A 20,290-nucleotide genomic window follows, 5' to 3' on the forward strand; every position below is an offset into this window, starting at 1 on the left:
GTAGACCTGAAGGGCTGAAGGGAGCCTCAGGGAAGTGTTTTACCCCAGAGAGGAAGCGTGGAGAGGCTGACCCCTGCCCAGAGCCTTGGATCACCTTGGATCACCTGGGGGATGGGTCCCAAGCCTATCAATAAAGGAGCTCTTTCCACAGGTGAGAGGGCACTGCCACTCCTGGGCTGCCCCACGGCGTGTAAGGAAGGAGAGGAGGGATGGAGAGTGGGATGGAGGGCGATGGATAGGAGTGGGATGGAGAGTGGATGGGAAGCCTTGGTGCCACCGAGCCGACCGTGTCCCTGGGGCTGGGACAGGGCCAGGTCCAGGCAGAGCCCAGCAGCTCCTGCTGCTCCTCTGCAGCCTCAGCACCTCGCAGGGCACGAGCAGCCCCCTGCAGGGACACCTGCTCACTGACAGGCAGTAACACAACTAAAACACTCCCACGTTTGACTTGAAAACATTCTATTTAATTTATACAAATAACTACTAAATAGAAAAAGTAGATTAAAACAAAATAGTTATTTTTCTGGCAGAGTTTAAATGCATATTATATAGCTTAGAAGAAATAAAATGCATTTTCCCCACAGCATTCATGACCTAATATTCTAGTTAACTCCTCCATTGCTGTCCTTTCCCAGATCAGCAAGATGCCAGACACAAGGTCCTGTGGGAAATGGCTATATATACGTTCCATATTCCAACTGAAAATATGGTACAGACCACACACCTACAAATGTGAAGCACTTAAAATGTGACTATCGAGTTGTAATATGATAATACAGAAAACAATTCATGTTTCAGGTTATATTGTGTTACAAAAACGTCTGTGTAAGAAATCATGAAAGAGGCCACATAAAAATAAGCTTTAACTTTATGCACTTATTTTACAGTTTAAAAAACTGTCAAGTGCACTAGTAATAAATAATTTGCAGGTTTTGGATAAACAAGAAATTCCTAATGTTCAGCATTATTGTAAACATCAGTACACATGTAAAATGCAGCTAAAGTCTGACTGTTATATTTTCAGTTTACCAAATTCTTTTCCTATTACTCAGGCATAGATCAATGCAGGATACAGCCAATCATATTTTTGGCAAGTCATGTCGTTAAAATTAACAGTGACAGTGCAAGTAAGGAATGCAAAGAATTCCTAGTGCAATAAAGAAGAGAAGCACAGGCAATATTGCTGATTAAAATTTACCACTTCCATGTGTTCACCTTGGGAGTGATTAGGAGAATTAAAATAAAGTATTTAAAAAAAAAAAAAGGGGAAATAAAAGGAGAAAAAAAAAAGAAAAAGAAAAAAGAAAGAAGCTGTTCAAAGCCATTGTTTAATGCCCTGATCTTGTCTTAGGATTTCTCTGTCTTCCTTCAGGCCACTAGCTCAGCCACAGCACGCCCAGCTGTCCCCAGCGCTCGCCCAGGTGTGGTGGGGGCAGTGGGGGCCCCAGCTGCTCCCCAGAGCTCCTGCTCCGAGCAGCCTTGGGGACCAGGGCTAGGAACTGCCTGGCCAGAGCCTCCGGGCCAGCCCAGTGCCTTCCTGCCGGGAGAGCACCACGAGGAGAGGTCAACAGTCAGCTTTCAGTTTGTCTAAGGAATTGTCAATTTTGGTCAAAGTCTTTTTGATGCGCAGGGCTGTCAGTCTGGCCGAGGGGTTCTGGTACCAGCACTCCTTCATCAGCTTGGCAAGGGACGTCAACGTCTGGGGAAGAACAGAAACCACACAGCACAGGGGTCACTCACAGGTAACGAGCCAAGGAAGCACTGGCTGGGGCCAAGCACCCACACAGAGGGTTTTATTGCCTAATGAACACCCCATTTTCAGGGCTTCCCACTGATTATCAAATACAGAGCTTACAGGTTTTGAAAAGTCTGGTAACTTGATTAAACCAAGAGCACAACTGGCCCATGGGCTGACTGGAGTCACCAGCTAGTGCATCTTTAAACAACAGTGTTGGGGATTTTTCTAATTAAGCAACACTACACAGAATTTCTCTTCAATGAAACCAACTCCAGCAGGCCCACGAAGGCAGCTGAGAAGGTACAGAAGTTCTGTGATTTCATCATGCCCAGCAGGATTTAACTGGCTGGGCTCCCAGCACAGGGCACAGCTCCACACCCAGACCTCAGAGATGGGCACTCTGCCTGCCCAGCCCTACAGATTTCAAACTGACTTCCACAGCTCCAGGGGTAAGGGCAAAACAGCTGGCAGACTGATACTGATGAAGAAAAATTAACTTGAGCATCAGTCTGAAAAAAGACAACAGCCCCTGTCTTGCAGGCAGGAAAGCCCAGCATTCTGTTGTGCCTGTAAGCCACAGAAAGCCCTGGACCAGCTCCTCTCCCCTTCGCTTCCCCTCGGAGGGAGAACAACCACCAGGAAAAGCAGCTGTAAGGTTTTTGCTAAATCATGTTCCTAAGAGGCCAGTCTGTGAGTGGCTCAGACCTGGCAGCTGTCAGTTTGCTCAGTGCTGCCAAGCCAGGCCAGCACACCCCACCCCTGCACAGGTGACACTGCTGACGAGGCCACTGAGAGCCTCCCCAGCGAGTGACAACTGAGAAAGCTTCCATGGCAGTCAGAGAGACAGCACACACTGACCGGGTCTGAGAACCATCTGTTGGGAATGTTGGGCCTCTGCTGATCCACACAGACCACTTTCCTCATGTCTTCAAAACTGGGGTCGTTCGGAACCAAGTCATAAAAGGGTGGTTTGTAGTCTTCCACGATTCCTGGTGAGACACAGACAGACATCACTCAGTGATTGTGACAGTGAGCAGCATTTCTGCAGGGACACAGGGAACACAAAACCCACCTAAGAGGCACAGAAATCCTTTAGAACCCAACCCTACAGGTCATGTAGCCTCTGAACAACAGAACAGCCCTCACTGCCCCAGGAACAGCTTTTTCTACTCAAATTGTTAATTAATTGCCTCATATTGCAAATCCACAAAGTATAAGCTATACCCACTTTGCAGATGCTGGAGCTGAAAAGAGAGAAGTAAATCCCTTGCCAAAAGGCCGTGTTTTGTAATGCACACAGCTTTCCTGCCTACCTAAAACTGGGATTTCTACAAGGAAATGGGAAAATGCAAGGTCTGCACTGGGGTTTCTAACAGGCTCAACACACACTTTGGTGCTTCTGTAATTCCTGAAAGAGTCCAATAAGCATTTCAGCATCCACAGACCCTCAAGCTGGTGCTTCAAAGCATTTCATTCCTTGCTATGAAAACAGTGAAACCCCCAGGGTAACTGGCACCACATGCCATCACAAAACCAAATACTCAAGAGCCTGTGGCACTCAGGAGCTCAATGCATCTTCATAAAACCACAGATTTGTTTGTTTGGGTGGGGAGGGACCCTAAAGCCCATCTCATCCCACCCCTGCCAGGGGCAGGGACACCTCCACTGTCCCAGGTTGCTCCAAGCCCCATCCAGCCTGGTCTTGAAGCCAACAACCTGGCCATGTCCTAGGGTTTGGCACTGAAACCAGAGTTTGTGTGTGAGTGCTCCCCCTGCCCGTCACCCGCTCACAGAACTGCCAGGCTGGAGCCCCTGTGCCTGCTGCCCAGGACACACATGCAACTCTGATTCCTCACTGGATCAGGCTCACCAACCATCTGCAGGGAGCCCAGCCTTCTCAGGAAGCCAATTTACAAACTGGTGTTCAAAGACAGGCATCTGGGTCAGCAGTGTGGAAAAAGCCAGAGCTAATGAGGCCCTCTGTGTCCAGCAGGAACATCAAATAGCTGCTGCTGACAGCAATTCAACAGACTGAAATCTGCTGTCCCACAGCCAGACACGAAATCCAGGAGAATCTCTGCTGCTTTGGATACCCTGAAACTGAAAAGAGGTTCTCAATCTTTCCTACAGCAGTTGAATTTCAGTTTTCCTGTTCTACTGGAGATGAAGATCAAAGTCCCATAGATATTCCTGTGCATACTCCACAGAAGTCTGTGAACCCCTGTCTGTGATGATTAGTCAAAAAGGGAAACAGGAGATTACAAGTGCCTTGGAGAACAGTAGGGTAATCTGGAGACCTGGCTACCCAAGCAAGTTCCCACAGGAGCACCAGGCAGCCTGCAGTTTGCTGTTCTGACATGGACACAGGACGAGTGACATGTGCTGTGTAAAGCAGCGTCACCCACCCTCCTGCTCAGAGCGATTCCCAACTGCAACCAGCAAACATCACCTGCTGGGCTCAGTTCCTATCCTAACAACCCACTTCACTGTGAGACCTCAGGAACACAACCCCCTCTGTGCCCCTGCTGCCACACCTGTCCTGCAGGTAAGGCCAGGCCCTGGCAGGGGACCAGCACCCAGATCCGGCTGTCCCGCAGCTCTGGACACGCTCCAGGGCCACGAGGACGTGACAGATGAACTTTATCTCTGCAGCGAGCGCTGGCTCTGCTTCACTGCTGTCATGTGCTCTTTCCCAAGCACAGGGCACATAACTGGCTGCTGCAAAGACACACAGTCCTGACACAAAGGAAGCAGGGCTGGCCTTTACTCCAGTAGTGCCTGCGGAGCGCTCTGAGCTCTGTCCAGCCCGGCGGGAGCCCTCGTGGTGCCAGGAGCCACTCAACCTCTGTCCCACAGCATGTCACTGACCCGTGACACGCTGCCCTCGCCCACTGCCCGGGGACACCGGCTCCCCCAGCACAGCCACAGCCTGGGCTTCCTGCACTGCCTGGAGGTGCCTTCTGGCACTGCCAGCACAGCCTCCTGCTCTGTGGGCTGCTCTCCAATCACCTACAATCCACAGGTGCCACACTGGCTTCTCACCTCTGCTCCCTGTTACTTCATAGACTCCCAGAATGGTTTGAGGGGAAGGGACCTTAAAGACCATCCCATTCCCACCCTGCCATGGCAGGGACCCCCTCCACTAACCCAGGCTGCTCCAAGCCCCATCCAGCCTGGCCTTGGACACTGTCAGGGATGCAGGGGCAGCCCCAGCTGCTCTGGGCACCTGTGCCAGGGCCTGCCCACCCTGCCAGGGAACAATTCCTCATTCCCAATCTTCCACCCATCCCTGCCCTCTGGCAGTGGAGCCATTCCCTGGCTCCTGTCCCTCCATCCTTGTCCCCAGTCCCTCTGCAGCTCTCCTGGAGCCCCTTCAGGCCCTGCAAGGGGCTCTGAGCTCTGCCTGGAGCCTTCTCCAGGTGTGCACCCCCAGCTCCCCAGCCTGGCTCCAGAGCAGAGGGGCTCCAGCCCTGGGACATGTACATGGCCCTGAGCTGACTTCCCTGGCAGCAGCTCCAGCCTCGCCACAACAACCAGGGTTCCTCTGAGCAGGAACCACCTCTGAGCTTCTGGTGTCACTGTCATTGTGGAACAAGAGCACAGCCCTGGGAACAACCATGACAACTCCCAAGGATGTGAGCTGTGAGTGCCAGGCACCAGGTAAGTGCTGAACCAAGGGAGCACATTCCAAGAGCAAGGGACATTCTCCAGGGAACCAGCACTGCTCCATTTGAAGAGAGGCAAACACAGCTTTGGGGACTGAAATCACATTCTGAGTACAGAGAAAATGCTGGCTGGCTCCTACTGTAGCACACAGACAACACACAAATACTTGTTTGTGGCAAAGGAGTTTCCTATCATGTTTTCCTCCTCTTATTAAACAAGAAAATACCAAGAACCACTATGTCACCTGGAAGATCACTGGGTAAGTTTTAAAAAAATTAAATTAGAATAAATGAATAAAAATTAAGAACCAGACTTAGTAGTCATGTTAGAACAACTTCAAGGCCTCTGGGAGCTGAAGCACTACATCAGACTGTGTCACTGGAAGGCTGTCCCTGAGCCCAGGAGAGCACAGGGAGCTGATGAGTGCCTCTGGCCCCACAAGACACCACCCTCCCTTGCTCCTGCAGGCTCAGTCCCAGTGCCAAAGTCTCACTGCAAAGCAAACAGGGTTATCAGGGTGACCAGCAGTGATTCCCACACAGCTCAACACACAGAGGCCAGGGAAGATGTTTACTCCATCCCAACCAGTGCACGGGCATGGAATGACTTACAGCAACAGCCAGGAGTACAGAGCAACTGGTACTGTGCAATTAGAGTCACCAGCACCTGAAACTTCAGACTGTCCTGATGTGACCAGTGCAGGGACAGATCTGCATCACCTGAAGTGTTCCCATGGGGGCACTGAGCTCAGTCAGAATCAAATCCCCAGAGCATGCACCTAGAAGCAGCTAAGTCTGCAGTCCCATGAGTTCCACACCAACGTGGGGAAGCTGCCAGCACCATCCACCCTTTCTTGTTCAAGAGCAGATCAGGTAAAGCCTCTGTGAGCTGCAGCTGCTGCAGCAATACTTGTGTCCAGTACCAGAACTGCACCAGTGCTACTTTCCAACTTGGTAAAGCAAAAGCAGTGCTGAATTCTGATACCTTCTGCACTGCCTTTCTTTCTGTCTTTTAGGGTTTGAAATGAGAAACTGACACCTACAAATAATCACTATGGTTTAATGACACAAGGAAGAAGGATAGAGACCTTTTGATCTAAAATTTTAACTTAGCTATTTGATATGAATTATGTCTCACTAGGACTTAGAATGAGCAAGGACCCTGTTCTCTGCCTTGACAGGAGTGGCAACAGGGATGACCCACAGTACAGTACCCAAGAGCCAACAGGCTCCTCACGTTTCGGGGACCAGAGCACGCCGCTGTGCCTCTGGGGGAGGTGCTGTGCTGTGACTGACCCCTTCCCAGGGGCGAGGGAAGCGGCCCCAGCACTCACCGTTGCTGACCATGCGCCTGGCCACCTCCCAGAGGACCAGCCCGAAGGCCCAGATGTCCACGCGCTTGTAGGAGTCGAAGCAGTCGGCCTGGATCGTCTCGTCCAGCACCTCCGGAGCCATGTAGCGCTTGGTGCCCACGCGGGGATTGTTCCCCACATCCAGCTGGTTCGTGCTCTGGGAATGCATCACTGCAAGGCCTGAAGGACAGAAAAAACAAAGCGTTAAGCCCCCTCCAGCTGCAGCAGCACGCGCCTCAGGGCCCCGGGAGCAGTGACCCCGTCAGATGGTTTCTGGAAGAGGAGCCAAGGGCCCAGCTGTCCAAAGACCAACGGGGTCAGCTCCAAACCTGCCAGCAAAACCTGGGGCCACAGACAGGCCCACTATCTCCTAAGGGATTATCATCAAGCATTTTATTGCACTCTTGCAAAACACTGTCATGAAGTGTTTTGCAGCCACTGGATGTCCCCAGCACTATGGGCACGGATACACAGAGGCCAAACAGCTGCTGCTCAGAACAAAACAATTTTACACAGCATTCAAATTTATTTATAGACCTTTTGGGTAGGTGGATACACCCGAACTGTGGGGAAAGGAGAAGAAAAACACTGCACGAAGGATACACGCAAGTTAAAAAAATAAAGCTGGAAAACAAAAACACCGTATTTGCAGCAGCTTGAAAAATAAACATCCTCAAGCAGATCTAAAATGAGTCAGACAAAACCACTCTACCTGGTTTCTACTAATTACTAAACATTTAAGCAGAGAACATTATGTGAGGGACCAAATTACTGTAAATTTGGAAACACACAGAGCACTCATTTGGCCACGGTAAACAGAGAGCACTGCAAATTGAGCAGCAGTGGGTGCATGGCAGAGCCAAGCGACAGAGAGGGCGACGCAAACTCTCCCTAATTTCCTCAACAAATCTTCTAAGAATGACATATACTATTTACATTTAACAGGAGTTTATTTTAGGTGAACCTTAAAAGGCTTTTTACCTCAGTCCCACAAAAACTAACCTATCACCAGATCATTCATTTGCCTTTCTTTCCAAAGAACAGTCTGCTCTTTAACGCAATAAAAATTTGGAAAACACTTTTCTGCAATTCAAATGCACTTCAAGATATTTCAAGCTGATAAGAATAGGCTTATGGCACCTCTAGAAAGATCACAGAATACTTTGGGTTGGAAGGGATCTTAAAGTTCATCCAGTCCCACCCTGCCATGGCAGGGACACGTTCCCCTGTCCCAGGCTGCTCCAGCCCTGTCCAGCCTGGCCTTGGGCACTGCCAGGGATGCAGGGGCAGCCACAGCTGCTCTGGGCACCCTGTGCCAGCCCTGCCCACTGTAAAACACTTCTTACATTTATGTAAATCAACCCTCTTTCAATTTCAAACCACCTCCCCTTGGCCTATCACAACAAACAGTGCTAAAATGTTTGTCCTCATCCTTGCTAGGGACACTTTTATGTCTCATCTCACGACCCAAGACTGATGAGAAGAAGTCTGCTCCCAGATCCAAGTACTTCTGTCTAATACTGACAGATAGACTTTAATGTGCGACTTTAAATTAATATTAGATTATATTAATATACATGGTTTATAATTCTTCCTTAAAAAAAAGCTTGCAACAGCAAACAAAGATCAGAAACCACATTTTCTGGCCAACTCTGGAAAAATCAGGACCTCGGAGAACACTTCGATAAAAATCATAAAACTTCACCCAAACTGAGCAAAACAGCTTGCAGAGGCTGAGAGGTCAAGGTTTACAGCTGAGGGAGGCCAGGCAGCACCCACAGAGCCCAGAGCAGGCAGGGGTCAGGCAGGGGGCTGCAACCCAGCACAGAGCAGCCCTGCTGTCTGGGCTGGGCAGCGGATCCTGCCCGCCCAGGGGCTCTGGGGGCACCGAGGCACGGCTCCTGCTGTGGTCCCCAGCTCCTGAACAGGAACCCACTGGTGTGACAAGGCCCTCTGAGCACACAGCCCTGTCCCACAGAGCTGCCCGCCCAGGCCCAGCACCAGGCACGGCTTTGGAAGGACACAGGCAGAACTCCCAGCTGACAGAGGGAGCAGGAGCGAATGACACCCACTCCCGGACTCTGTCACACAGCACACCTGAGCCTCTGCAGCTCCTGATCCTGGGGTGCCACGGCCGCAGCAGCCCCCGGCTCCGGACCCTGACAGGAAGGGACCAGAGGGTGGAAACAAGACAGAGCCCCACAGAAGAAAGGGCAGGAATGCATGCCAGAAGCAATAAACTCTTTGGTCAGTTTCCCTTACAAAGGAGGAACATAGGAAAAATGTGACAGGTATAGGTCTGAAGAGTTCACATTTTAAAAAATAGCTATTTTAACCACCATAAAAACTAATGGGAAATGTTTATTGCTGTGCTCTCTCAGAAAAATCTCTCAGACATCTGAAACGTCTGGATAAATAGTGTAATAGACTTCACTGTACTAGCACCAGGTCAATCAATGCCCGGACGTGCTGCACCTCCTCAGAGTGAACTACAAATTTATTTAAAAGGCAGTCTCTAACACTCTGTACTTCCAACTTACTGTTGCATTTGCTACTCTTCCCACAGCAAATTTCCAGAGGCCCAGGTATGTGGCTTTCATGTTTTCCCTGTCTGTATCTCAAGTCCCTCGGGCACAAGTGACAGAAATTATGCAGAAGGATTATTATTTTAAAAATTCCCATTTCCTGATACACTTTTTGCCTAGGCAACAGTGCACAAATACAGTTCTACTACTATTTTCTCCCTTGTCTGCAGAGAAAATCAAAAAAACGCTACTGTCAGACACCCCTCCAAGGTGTGAACGAGCCACACTGCTGTGACTGCTCCTCAGCACCCGTGCATGGAGCTTCAACTCCAAACCAGCTGGTCCCAGGGAACTGCTTCAGGGCCCACGGAACGCTCTGCGCGATCGAGCTGACAGAGCTGGGCCAGCGAGCACACGGCTCGCACTGCCTGTGGGAGGACACACGCTGTCTCAGCAGTGAAGCCTGGCCGCTGCCTGCTCTGGGACCCGGAAATGGGATTTCACCACGGAAAACCAGGAAAAGGCCCCAAAAGCGAGGCTGGGCTGCAGGCGCCACCTGGCGGCCGCGGCGGGCGCTGCGGGGAGCACCCGCGAGGGGACAGCGCCAGGACACGGGGGGACACGGAGGGGACACGGACCGGGGGACATGGAGGGGACAGCGCCAGGACACGGGGGGACACGGACCGGGGGACACGGACGGGGGGACATGGAGGGGACAGCGCCAGGACACGGAGGGGACACGGACGGGGGGACATGGAGGGGACAGCGCCAGGACACGGGGGGACACGGAGGGGACACGGACAGGGGGGCACGGACGGGTCACAGACACAGCACCCCGGGCCCACAGCACCCCTCGCTCCTGCAGCCCAGCCACCCGACCCCCAGTGTGGGCAGCAGCAGGGCGGCGCTCACCCAGGTCGGCGATGCAGCACTGCCCGTTCTTCTTGACGAGGATGTTCTTGCTCTTGAGGTCGCGGTGGGAGATGGCGGGCTTGCCCTGCGTGCCGAAGATCTCGATGTGCAGGTGCGCCAGGCCGCTGGCGATGGACAGCACGATGCGCAGGCAGCTCACCGTGTCCAGCGTGGTCAGCTGCAGGTAGTCGTACAGAGAGCCCATCTCGTGGTAGTGTGTGATCAGCCACAGCTGCGTGCTGGAGTTCCGGGAAGTCATGTCAGACGCAATAAAACCTGGAGGGAGAGGACGAAGGAAAACACGCAAATAAACTGACAGAGCTCCTTCAAGACTCCCCGAGAGAAGCAGCTCAGCTGGCCAGAGCAGGTGCTGATAGTGCCAAGGCTGTGGGTGTCACCCACCCAGGAGCTGGACTCCATGATCCTTGCCATGGGTCCCTTCCAGCTCTGGATATTCTATGACAAGGTGAATCAGCACTGCTGGCCCCTCTTGCAATGCACAACTTGTTTAATTACAACTGCACTGCAGACAACTGCAGGTACCGCTGTGAGGAAAGCAAATGCTGCAACTCTAACTCACATTATTCACAAGAACCCATTCACATATTTGTCAGTCATATCAAAAAACTGCTTAGGGCCACATACTTTAAAAATATTTTTATTTTTCCTTCTTTTTGAAGGACTTGGGGGTGGGGAAGTTCCCAGTCAAGCAGAAAGACCCCAAGTCTGTAGTACATTTGCTGCTGCCCACTTGAGAGGGTCACACTGGAAAGCAGAAACACCTCAGACATCAAGCCAGGAACAACCATTTCCATTTTTAGAGTCCACAGGCAGCCAGTGCAGACTGCTGAGAACAGGGTTAAATGTGTGACCCAACCACAATGATCTTCTATGAAGAAACTGAGAAAATTTTCTGTTCAAAACTCATGAACCTCAAGAACTGCCTTCAAAAACGTCATGTCTTAAAACTGGACCCCAAATTCACGGGAAGCTCCCTTCCTCTCACCTCTGCATATATCCACACAGTGACAACACAAGTTTTATTCCCAAGTCAAAGGAACAAATCATGCTTATGAAAAGCTCACATTTGTCAGAAAGAACATCCACCGCCTTCTCTCCTAAAGTCAGACTTGTGCACAATGTGACATTTCTGTAACCTGTGATATTGTTTAATATTGCATCTAAAAAAAGTCTCTAAAATAGCCAACAAATTTGACAGTCATCAAGAAAGACTAAACACAGGCAGAGCATCGAGGAAAATATGCAATGTAATTTCAGCCAAGTCACTTGCTCTCTTGGGAAGGGAAGTTCAATAATTCACATTTCAGGAGGCCACCAAATTATTTTTGTAGTAACAAAGGAACTGCTTCAGGAAACACACAAATGTCTAGCAGAGTGAGCTAGAGAGCCAAGGAACACTTTCTGACAGGAAGCAAGAAAAAGGAGCCAAAGGAAAACTGACTGAAGACAGATTTTGGCTGAGGCAGTGTCAGCACTCAAAATGTGCTGCTGCTTTTATTTGCAGAGGTGGCACACCAGTGACAGAAGGGCAGATCTATTAAGAATCAAAGGGCTGCTTAAACCTCAGACATGGCTCAACACAACAAAGCCACTTTCCCAGTTCTCAGAACCAAGCGCATGAGGTATGAGTGATGCACAAGGTTCTCTCACTTTCCTATTTACAGGGAAAAAGATACATCATGCAGCTATAACTGAAGTTTAAACACCAAAAGAGCTTACTCTCACCCTGAGCAGAACAGTTAAACAGAAGAGAATACTGGATCCATATTGCACTTAGCCACAAGGAAAAGTATTCAATGCCTAAATCTCATTATAAACTCCTCCTCACCTTTTCTCCCTCCATTTCTGCAGGGAACCTGAGATTACAACCCAACAGAGATCCAGCAGAGCTTCCCCTGACACACTGGGCAGGACTCTGCAAGGAGAGCTGCAGGAGCCAGTCCCTTCCACAGGGCTCTGTGGCACCTCCAGTGCTTTCTGTGTGCTCAGCTGCCAACACCTGATTTATCTGGCTGATTAACTGCTGCCTGCTGGAATACTGCAGAGCAGCAAGTGGCAGCTGCCATGACACATTCCCCATTTGAGACTCAGTCCCTCCTGGAAGTCTCTCCCTGAAAATTTCTCTTCAGCTATTTATCACAACACAAGAACCTGCAGACTGTGAGCTGCCTGGTGAGCGTGCAGTGCTTGACAGGTGACCTGCCCAGGTAACTCACCTTTACACCAGACACACCAGGATACAGAATGTGCTTGTCCTACTTACCTAAAATATTCTCATGCCGCAGCAGCACAGTGTTGTACAGCTCAGTTTCCCTGAACCAGGACTTTTCATCCCTAGAAGAGAAGATCTTCACAGCAACGTTTTCTCCTTGCCACTGACCCCTCCAAACTTCTCCATAACGGCCCTTTCCTGGTGGGAGAAGAACACAGGAGAAGCTGTCAACTAACAAACAGCCTTCAGCAGGCAGAACTCGCTGTCATGAACCAGGCATCACACCAGCTGATCTGACCTCCCCTGCATCCACACCTTACCACTGGAGTCACACTGTGCTCCAGCATCCCTCATCTTTCCTGGCTGCTTTGCCTGCAAGCCCTGTGAGCGTGGCTCTCTCCTCCCTGCACACCAGTGCAGCACAGAGGGTTTGAACTGGCAGGTTCACCATACTATGAAAGTGGTTTTGCAGCTGAAGTGACTTAGGCAGCACATGGCAAGGTCAGTGTGCACAACACAGAGCTGTGAATTCTGCAGCAAGGAGGGCAGGAAGGGAATGTAATGCTGGGGATACAGCCCTTACATTTCTATTCCAGCATCACCCCTTGCAAAATGAAGATTTAAAGGAAACAAAAACCTAAAGCCATCCACAAACAAAAAAAGGATTAAAAACCACCAGCCCCACCAAACCAAGGCCTGTCCTGTGGAGATCAGGACGTACTATCTGCAAGCCAAACTTTTCAGCCCAATAGCTTCCTCACCTCTTCAGTGCCTGCACAGCATCTTGGCTCAATGTCAATGCCTCCAGGTATCTTTGACCCAAATGCCTCCTAAACTCAATTAACACTACTCAGTTAATAATAAAAATATGCTGAAGAAAAATTTAATGAATCCTTAAAATTAACACTAAAGCCCTACAAATAACTAAACACCCAGAGGACACTGACCTACACACTCCACAAGGGTGATCTGGCGAGCCACCGTTCTTTGCACCAAGAAAGGAAGCCCAGAGCCACTTCCAGATGTGCAGGAATGGTCCAACAAATCCTGTTCAGAAGGAAAAGCAGAAGTTTAGGACGTGAGAAACCCCATTTTTCCCTGTTTGCATGCACAAAGGACAGGTTAGGTTAAAGCTTGGGGGTATCTCTGTGGCTCTGGGGATGCCATTTGGTCACTTCGGGTCAAAGAGCGTTTGTTTAGTAAGTCATTATTTCTTTAATAAATGTAATAAATATATGACAACAGATGTCTGCTCTGGAAGCCCACTCCTGGCATAGCAGCTATCCTCTGTCAAGAGATTCTGCCCTTTTCCAGCACTTCACTCTTCTGTTACTTACCTTATGTCTGTTTCTGATGCCTATTCAAGCCTGATGCAGGTATTTAAAATCAAAACCAGTTTTCAAATAAATGAGGTAGGGCAATTTTCCAGCATCACCAGTGGCAAATCAAACAAGATTTGCCACTGATACTCCAGAAAAACTTCTGTAAGAAATCATTCTTAAAAGCTTTATCAGTTTCTGGTATTTTTAGTGCATAGAAAGCAGACTTTGAGCTGTAAGCTTATAATAAACATGAGTGAGATCCTGATTGAATGTTAAAATCCCATTAGCCTTGTAAAATGCTAACGTCCAGCTGCTTTTACAGCCAGGAGTTTTGTATTAGTTCAAAGCATTAACAACTATTGCTGGACTCTTTCTTTACAAAGGAAAATAGGATTAAAAAGCCTAAGTGTAACCAACTTTCTATTATTTCCAGAAAACTGCACTGCAGCGCTTGGACCAGATATCCATGAAATCTCATTTCTTCTAAGAACCTCTTAACAAGTGCTCAAGAAAAGGAATCTGGCAGTGACAGACTGTCTTATTTTATAACACAAACTGAGGGCTCATTTTCCTTCCTGCTTGCATCAGAGGCAAAACAAAAACAACAAAAACAACAAAAACAAAAATCCATCCCCAAACTTATCTACAGCAACTGTAAAAACAAGATTTGAAGAGGCCAGAGCTCCTTCCACTAAGCAGCTTAGGGCTTTAAGCACTTGCTACACTGCAGAGACTAATCCTAAATGTAAACTTATCTAATGTGTGACAAAGCCAGTGACTTAAAACACAATGGAGAAGAAAAATCTGGAATCTAGAAGACTTGCTGTTTAGATGAACATTTGGGCACAGGAGCCACCAATTACATTTTGTGCATCAGCCACACTGGGAGGCAGAGCAGCAGCACTGGCACCATTCAGCACTGGCTCAGAGGGTCTGACAGCTCCCAGCTTCTCCCAGCTCTTTGAAACAGAATTTTGATTTTTTTCTTCACAGGTGTTATCACCATTTCCAAGTAACATTAAATAACTAGAAGTACAAGAGGTCTGCAAATGGCTTGAAAGGATGTTGCACAGATAAAACAGAGGAGCTGGTAAAAGCTGGAAGTCAGTGCTTAAGGACAGATCAGCAGCTGCACACATGCCTGGGCCATGGTGGATACATCACGATTTGCTGTTTTAAACCAGTAACATGGAATCAACCTTTGTGGGCTCATTAAACAGAGCCAAAGGGATTATAAAAAGAAAGGAAAAAAAATATTAACAGACACAGTCCACTCTTCAGCCTTGCAGTGAAAGCACGTTAAGGTGGGACAGCACCAAAATAGAAAATGTTTTCCAGCCTCTTAATGCTGGGGACATTTTATCTCTGCAATGCAAGAAAACTCTGCATTGCTTCAGAAACACACTCCACCTGCCTGAAGCTTTACTTGCTCTGCTCAGATGAAGTGAGGGACAGCTGCTGGGACACTTGTGCTCTGGCCTCAGGGAAGGGGGAAGGGACAGTCACCCTGCAGAAGGGGAACACTTCCCAGCTCATTGTATTTTCCAGAGACCACATGAGTAAGACTGTATTTTGAAAACTGAGCTTTGAGTAACAACTGCACATTTCTTAGAACTCCCACTGCTCCTCCATCAGCAAAACGTCACTGATATCCCAGAGTCCTGCTACCAAGACCATGGCAGTCAGGCCTGAAGGTTTTAAATGTCAAAATTATCCGTATTTTCTTTCTCACCAGCATCACACCTTTTCCAACCCTTCAGGCTGTTGTATATCAAACATGCAGCATAGTTCTTCACTCTCCCATCACTCCAGGCCACCCAACAGCCAGGCACATTCTGTTTTGATGTGCTGACACTGTTTCCAGGAACACAAACAGTACAGGTCAAAGGACCTACGCTTGCCAATCCCACCTTTTGGTTAAAATTCATTAATACTACAGATTTGGGAGCACAGGAACAGCACCACTCAAGTCCTGAGGCCAAGTGGCATCCCCTGGCAGCAAGACATGCTCTTAGTGATGTGGCCACACAGAAGGAAGAGAGGGGAGTTTGGAAGTGAGGAAAACTCACACCCTGCACACAGGCAGGTCACTTACTGCCAGCGTGCTGTCCCCCACGTTTGAGGCAATCAGGCCCTCGATTGTGCCATACTCTGCATCCCTAGAATTGAGCCTCTCCATGTGGTTTTTCTGTATTCTCCGTATGATCAGCACAGCTACTGCAGAAAAAACTATCAACAGCACCACAGGAGCCAGGATAACGATGATTAGTGTTTCCATGCTGTAACCTGCAGCTTCTCCTTGAAAGGTTTGCCCTTGGAAAAGAGGGGGGAAGGGAAAAAGTGTGAAAAGAGAGAAAAAAATAATTTTGCAGATTCCCAGAGAAAGTCTTTAAACCCATTAGCACTGACACCAAGCCTGACCTCGGTACCCACCCAGCATGACAGAGGCTGTGCCACAGGTGTGAGCACACCTGCATGGAGGATGCACAGCCCCCACCTGCACCGAGCCACTTCTCACAGGCAGTGCCTCCATCCTGACCCCAACCACACCCTGCAGCCCCTCACTGCCCCAGCACAGAGACCAGTCCACCCGTGGGCATCAGAGGGGTGCCAGCAGGCCCCAGGGTGGGGAGCAGGGCACAGATCCTGTGCCCATGAGACCCTTCCTTCAGCCAGCACTGGGGCCACCTGTCTCCCAGCACAGCGCAAAGCCAAGCCAAGCTCTTTCTGGAAATGCACTAGCGCAGCACTGAGCTCTCACCCTTGGAAGAGGGCAGCTGCGCAGTGATGTTCATGTTGCACAGGTGCCCCTGGCAGCACTCCACGGCCTGGCTGGGGGACGGAGGCGTTTTGCAGGTCATTTTCCGTTGCTCATAGACCTGGAAGCAGCCCTTCTGGTAGACCTTGGCCCCGTCATTAATGCTCAGGGAAGCAAAGCAGCGCTGGCCTTGGCACCGATCCCCGTTCCCACAGGATATGCCTTCACACACACATTCGTAGGGGATCATCTTGAGCTTCCGTTCATCATCTGCAAAGGGAAGAGTCGAGGAAAAAACATCATCCTGTTCCTAACAGCTTCAGTTAGAGGTAAGGAAATCATAAGACAATCAAATCTGCTTCAGGGAAGTGATATTGTTTTCAGGTAGCACTGAAGAACCACTAAGTGGGAGGTAACAATTCTAATTCAGCTACTTCAGCATGACAAAGACATGCCACAGCAGACATAAAGATCTCTCTCAAGTAAGTCAAAATATAAAACCAAGTTACTCCCAGAAAGCCTTTTTTCAATGTTTTCCAAAGGCTGTTTGTGAAGTGGTGAGTACACACATCTTTCAGGGGCTTCTCTCTCAGAACATCCAAGAGATCTTCAAATGAACCATTCCTTCATTCCATGGCAGTGGACACACTATTTCATTTTTTTGAGGCAAACCTTAAACATACTGCAGGTCACAAAAGCTTCACATGCACACAGCTGTGTGAACCATTACACAAGTCACTTTCCAAAGCCAATGCCTCACTGCAGCAATCATGGGAGAGTTAAACACCACCCTGGAACCCTGACCCACACAACACTCACCTTGCCAGCTCGGAGATGGGAACGCCATCACCATCAGTACAGGGAGAATCATAACTCCATCAACCACCCTGGAGCTGCAGAAAGGAGAGACAACAGTTCTGTATGCTTCCACTGCTGTCTAAAATGCAATGACCCCAAAAGCAGTGTCTAGCCTTTCATCAATTCCTTACACAAAACACAACCCAACGTTGACTGGACTCCTTTTCAACTCTGTCTTGTTTCCTAAATAATTTCCTTCACTTATAAAATCCGTGCATTTACTGCAACATTTTTTAGATTCACAGAGACATCACATGCAACTACCATGTAGATACAGAAACTTGTAGTAGGGAAATATGAACCCTCCAGTACCAAGCAGGCATGTAATACCAATGACACATTCTTTGAACCAGTTACTAGGAAGTTAAATTATTGTTAAACTGAGATGGTGATCTGTAAAACTGTATTATCTGGGCTTTGAGGGAAAACAGAAAATATCTCCACCAGAAAACTCAGAATAACTTCCATTAACCACCAAAAACCATTGTTGGATGGCAAGAAAAAGATTGAGATGTATTTAAGGAAAATGCTGCTCTCTAAAGAGCAATTTCCCAGTTTAAGTTGCCTCTCCAAGGATTTTCCTTTTGATGGCCCAAGTCCATTTCCCTGCTGCTGAAGACAGGTAACTACACCTTGTGCAACAGTCCTGGCTGATTCCAGCATAAAGCAGAAGCACATGCTCCCTCTAAAACAGGAAATAAAGGAGTGAATTTGCCTTTGTATTTCCAGTCTTTGCCATGATACTTTCTTTACAAGAAAATACAGACACTCTTTACTCCACTTTTTGCTGTGACACAAGGCTTCTGGAAAGAAACTCTTCCACAGTTTCTCAGGATTTAACCCAACAGACAGGGCTGGTGACTCAGAATGGTCTGCCTGCCCTGTGCTGGTCGGTTCCTGCAGAGACTCTCTGGCGTAGTCACATGGAACAAAATGCTCCTCATGTGCAGGTATTTGTCTTAATTTTTCAGATTTAATTCTAATTGAAGCAGATGAAAATTGAAAATAAATCTGATATTGTCATTTTCCTTTCAGATCTCTTCTGTTGTGCCTTTTCAAATCATCAGCATTTCTTAAGTGCTCAGTGATGAAAGCCAAGCCATTACTTCTGTATTTATTTCCAGTAATATATTAGTCACCAGTTAAAATGATCAGAAATTTCTGACCCCACTATTCAGTTTTTGCCTTCACAGAAAGGCCCAGGCAGCACTGACCACCTCCCCTCCCAGAACAACTCTCCCTTCCAGACCCATTCCCCAAGGAAGCTTCCCCTGCTTGTCCTTGATGCCCCCAAGGGTAACCTGTGCCAACATCTGACCCTCAACAATCGTGCAGGGACACGATCAGACCGAGCTGAACAGCGCGGGCAGGGAGCAGTCCAAAGCAGAGGAGAGCTGTCCCAAGGAACCATCAGTGGCCTAGTGCTCCAGAGCAGCTCCAAGGGGTCGGTGCCCCGCTGCCCAGGCAGGGATGCCTGCTCTGCCTTGGGCAGACCAGCCTGGAGCAGCCCTGCCCTGAGCCTGCTCGCTCAGCAAGGCCAGACAGAGGTGGCTCCCGGCACCTGCCCTCCTCCTTCCCACACACGGGCACTTCAAAGGGCCAAAGCCAGCCCAGGGGCTGCGTGGATGGGAGCGGGGCAGCGCTCCAGGGGATCCCGGCAGGGACAGGTCCCCTCAGAGAGCCCTTCAGACAGCAGGGACATCCAGCTCAAGGAAAAGGCGCTTTAAAAAGACAGCATCTCAGTTTAACAGTGCTGGGCAGCTTCAGAGGTTAGCCAGCAGCAGGAGCAGCAGCAGCAGCAGCTCTCGGGCACAGCCAGCTCTTCCACAGGTAACTCAGGGCTGCAGCCCCTGGGCCAGTTAAAACCAGCAGGGGTTGTTTTGCACTGGTGGGAGCTGACCCACCCCTGACACGCATGGGGCAGCCCAAGCCCCCACGCCTTGACCCCCTCACCAGGGCACCCCCCCTTGGCCATGCCAGCCCCTCTGCTGCCAGACCTGGCTGAGGGAGAGCAGCTCTGCTCTGCCAGGCAAGGAGGCTGAGCACACAGGCCAGGAGCTGGCCACAGTGTGGGACTGAAGTCACAGGAAGCACACACCAGTCCAAACATCAGGAAAACTCTGCCAGCTGCATGGACTCACCTGGTGTCTGTTCAACCAGTTTATCTGAGTTCCCGAAAACAAAGAAACAAATACACACTAGTATATTTGTACACATAACCCCCGCCCTGTATTTCTCAGAGGGAGGATGAGGATGGCAATCAGACTCATGCCCCCAAAGAGGCAAGCAAACCATACTGGACTTTTAAGAGATTTTATGCATTTCACAGCATGCATGATCCTCCCAAGGAAAAAAAGCCCAATACCTCCATTAAAACCCTGCTTCTATGAAGCTGTTCTTCCAGCTGTTCATTTTCCAAAAGCCTCAAGGAATATCTCATCTGCCTGTGCTGAGGAGAGCTGTGCACATTTGCAGCAGCCTGCCACACACCACGTCTGTGCAGCCCAGGACATGCCGGGCTTTTGGCTCGCAGCCCTCGGCATGGCCCAGCCACACTGGGCCAGCTGTGGAGGGAGAATGGAGGAGGCAAGCAGCTGGGAGGGACACTCTGACCTTTACAAAACATGAATTTTCCCTCAAAAATTATTTGAGAGCATGAGTTCAAAGGTGTTGTTCTCACTGCTTAAAAAAAAACAACAACTTTTTCAAAGCAATTAATGCACACACATAAGCACCAAACTCTGGTTCTAGTGACACCAGCAACCAGCAAGCACACCCCTTCCAGTTACTGCTTGTTTAGAGAGAAAGAAAACATACATTTTAATGTAAGGAACAAAACATTCTTTAATAAATCTGCACAGAAAATTGCTATGGATTTAAAGATCCATGAGATATCCAGTTAAGGTCTGGTACCTGAATTCACAAGAACT

The 20,290-nt window shown here is 49.1% G+C and overlaps 1 protein-coding gene across 1 annotated transcript in view; it reads right to left on the bottom strand.

Moving 5' to 3' along the window:
* Nucleotides 1-439: 439 nt before the first annotated feature.
* ACVR1 (activin A receptor type 1) overlaps nucleotides 440-20,290 on the bottom strand; it is a 44,089-nt gene continuing 24,238 nt past the window's right edge. The window contains exons 2-10 of the mRNA XM_064435378.1: nucleotides 17,322-17,395; nucleotides 16,506-16,772; nucleotides 15,840-16,057; nucleotides 13,370-13,469; nucleotides 12,474-12,620; nucleotides 10,190-10,465; nucleotides 6,735-6,932; nucleotides 2,594-2,724; nucleotides 440-1,696 (exon numbers count right to left, since the gene is read on the bottom strand). Coding sequence (XP_064291448.1) covers nucleotides 1,562-1,696; nucleotides 2,594-2,724; nucleotides 6,735-6,932; nucleotides 10,190-10,465; nucleotides 12,474-12,620; nucleotides 13,370-13,469; nucleotides 15,840-16,057; nucleotides 16,506-16,772; nucleotides 17,322-17,373 — 1,524 coding nt within the window. The 5' untranslated portion in view covers nucleotides 17,374-17,395 and the 3' untranslated portion in view covers nucleotides 440-1,561. The remainder of the gene's footprint in view (nucleotides 1,697-2,593; nucleotides 2,725-6,734; nucleotides 6,933-10,189; nucleotides 10,466-12,473; nucleotides 12,621-13,369; nucleotides 13,470-15,839; nucleotides 16,058-16,505; nucleotides 16,773-17,321; nucleotides 17,396-20,290) is intronic.

This window comes from Passer domesticus, chromosome 10 (genome assembly GCF_036417665.1).
Source record: "Passer domesticus isolate bPasDom1 chromosome 10, bPasDom1.hap1, whole genome shotgun sequence".
In the NCBI taxonomy this organism is placed as follows: Eukaryota; Metazoa; Chordata; class Aves; order Passeriformes; family Passeridae; genus Passer; species Passer domesticus.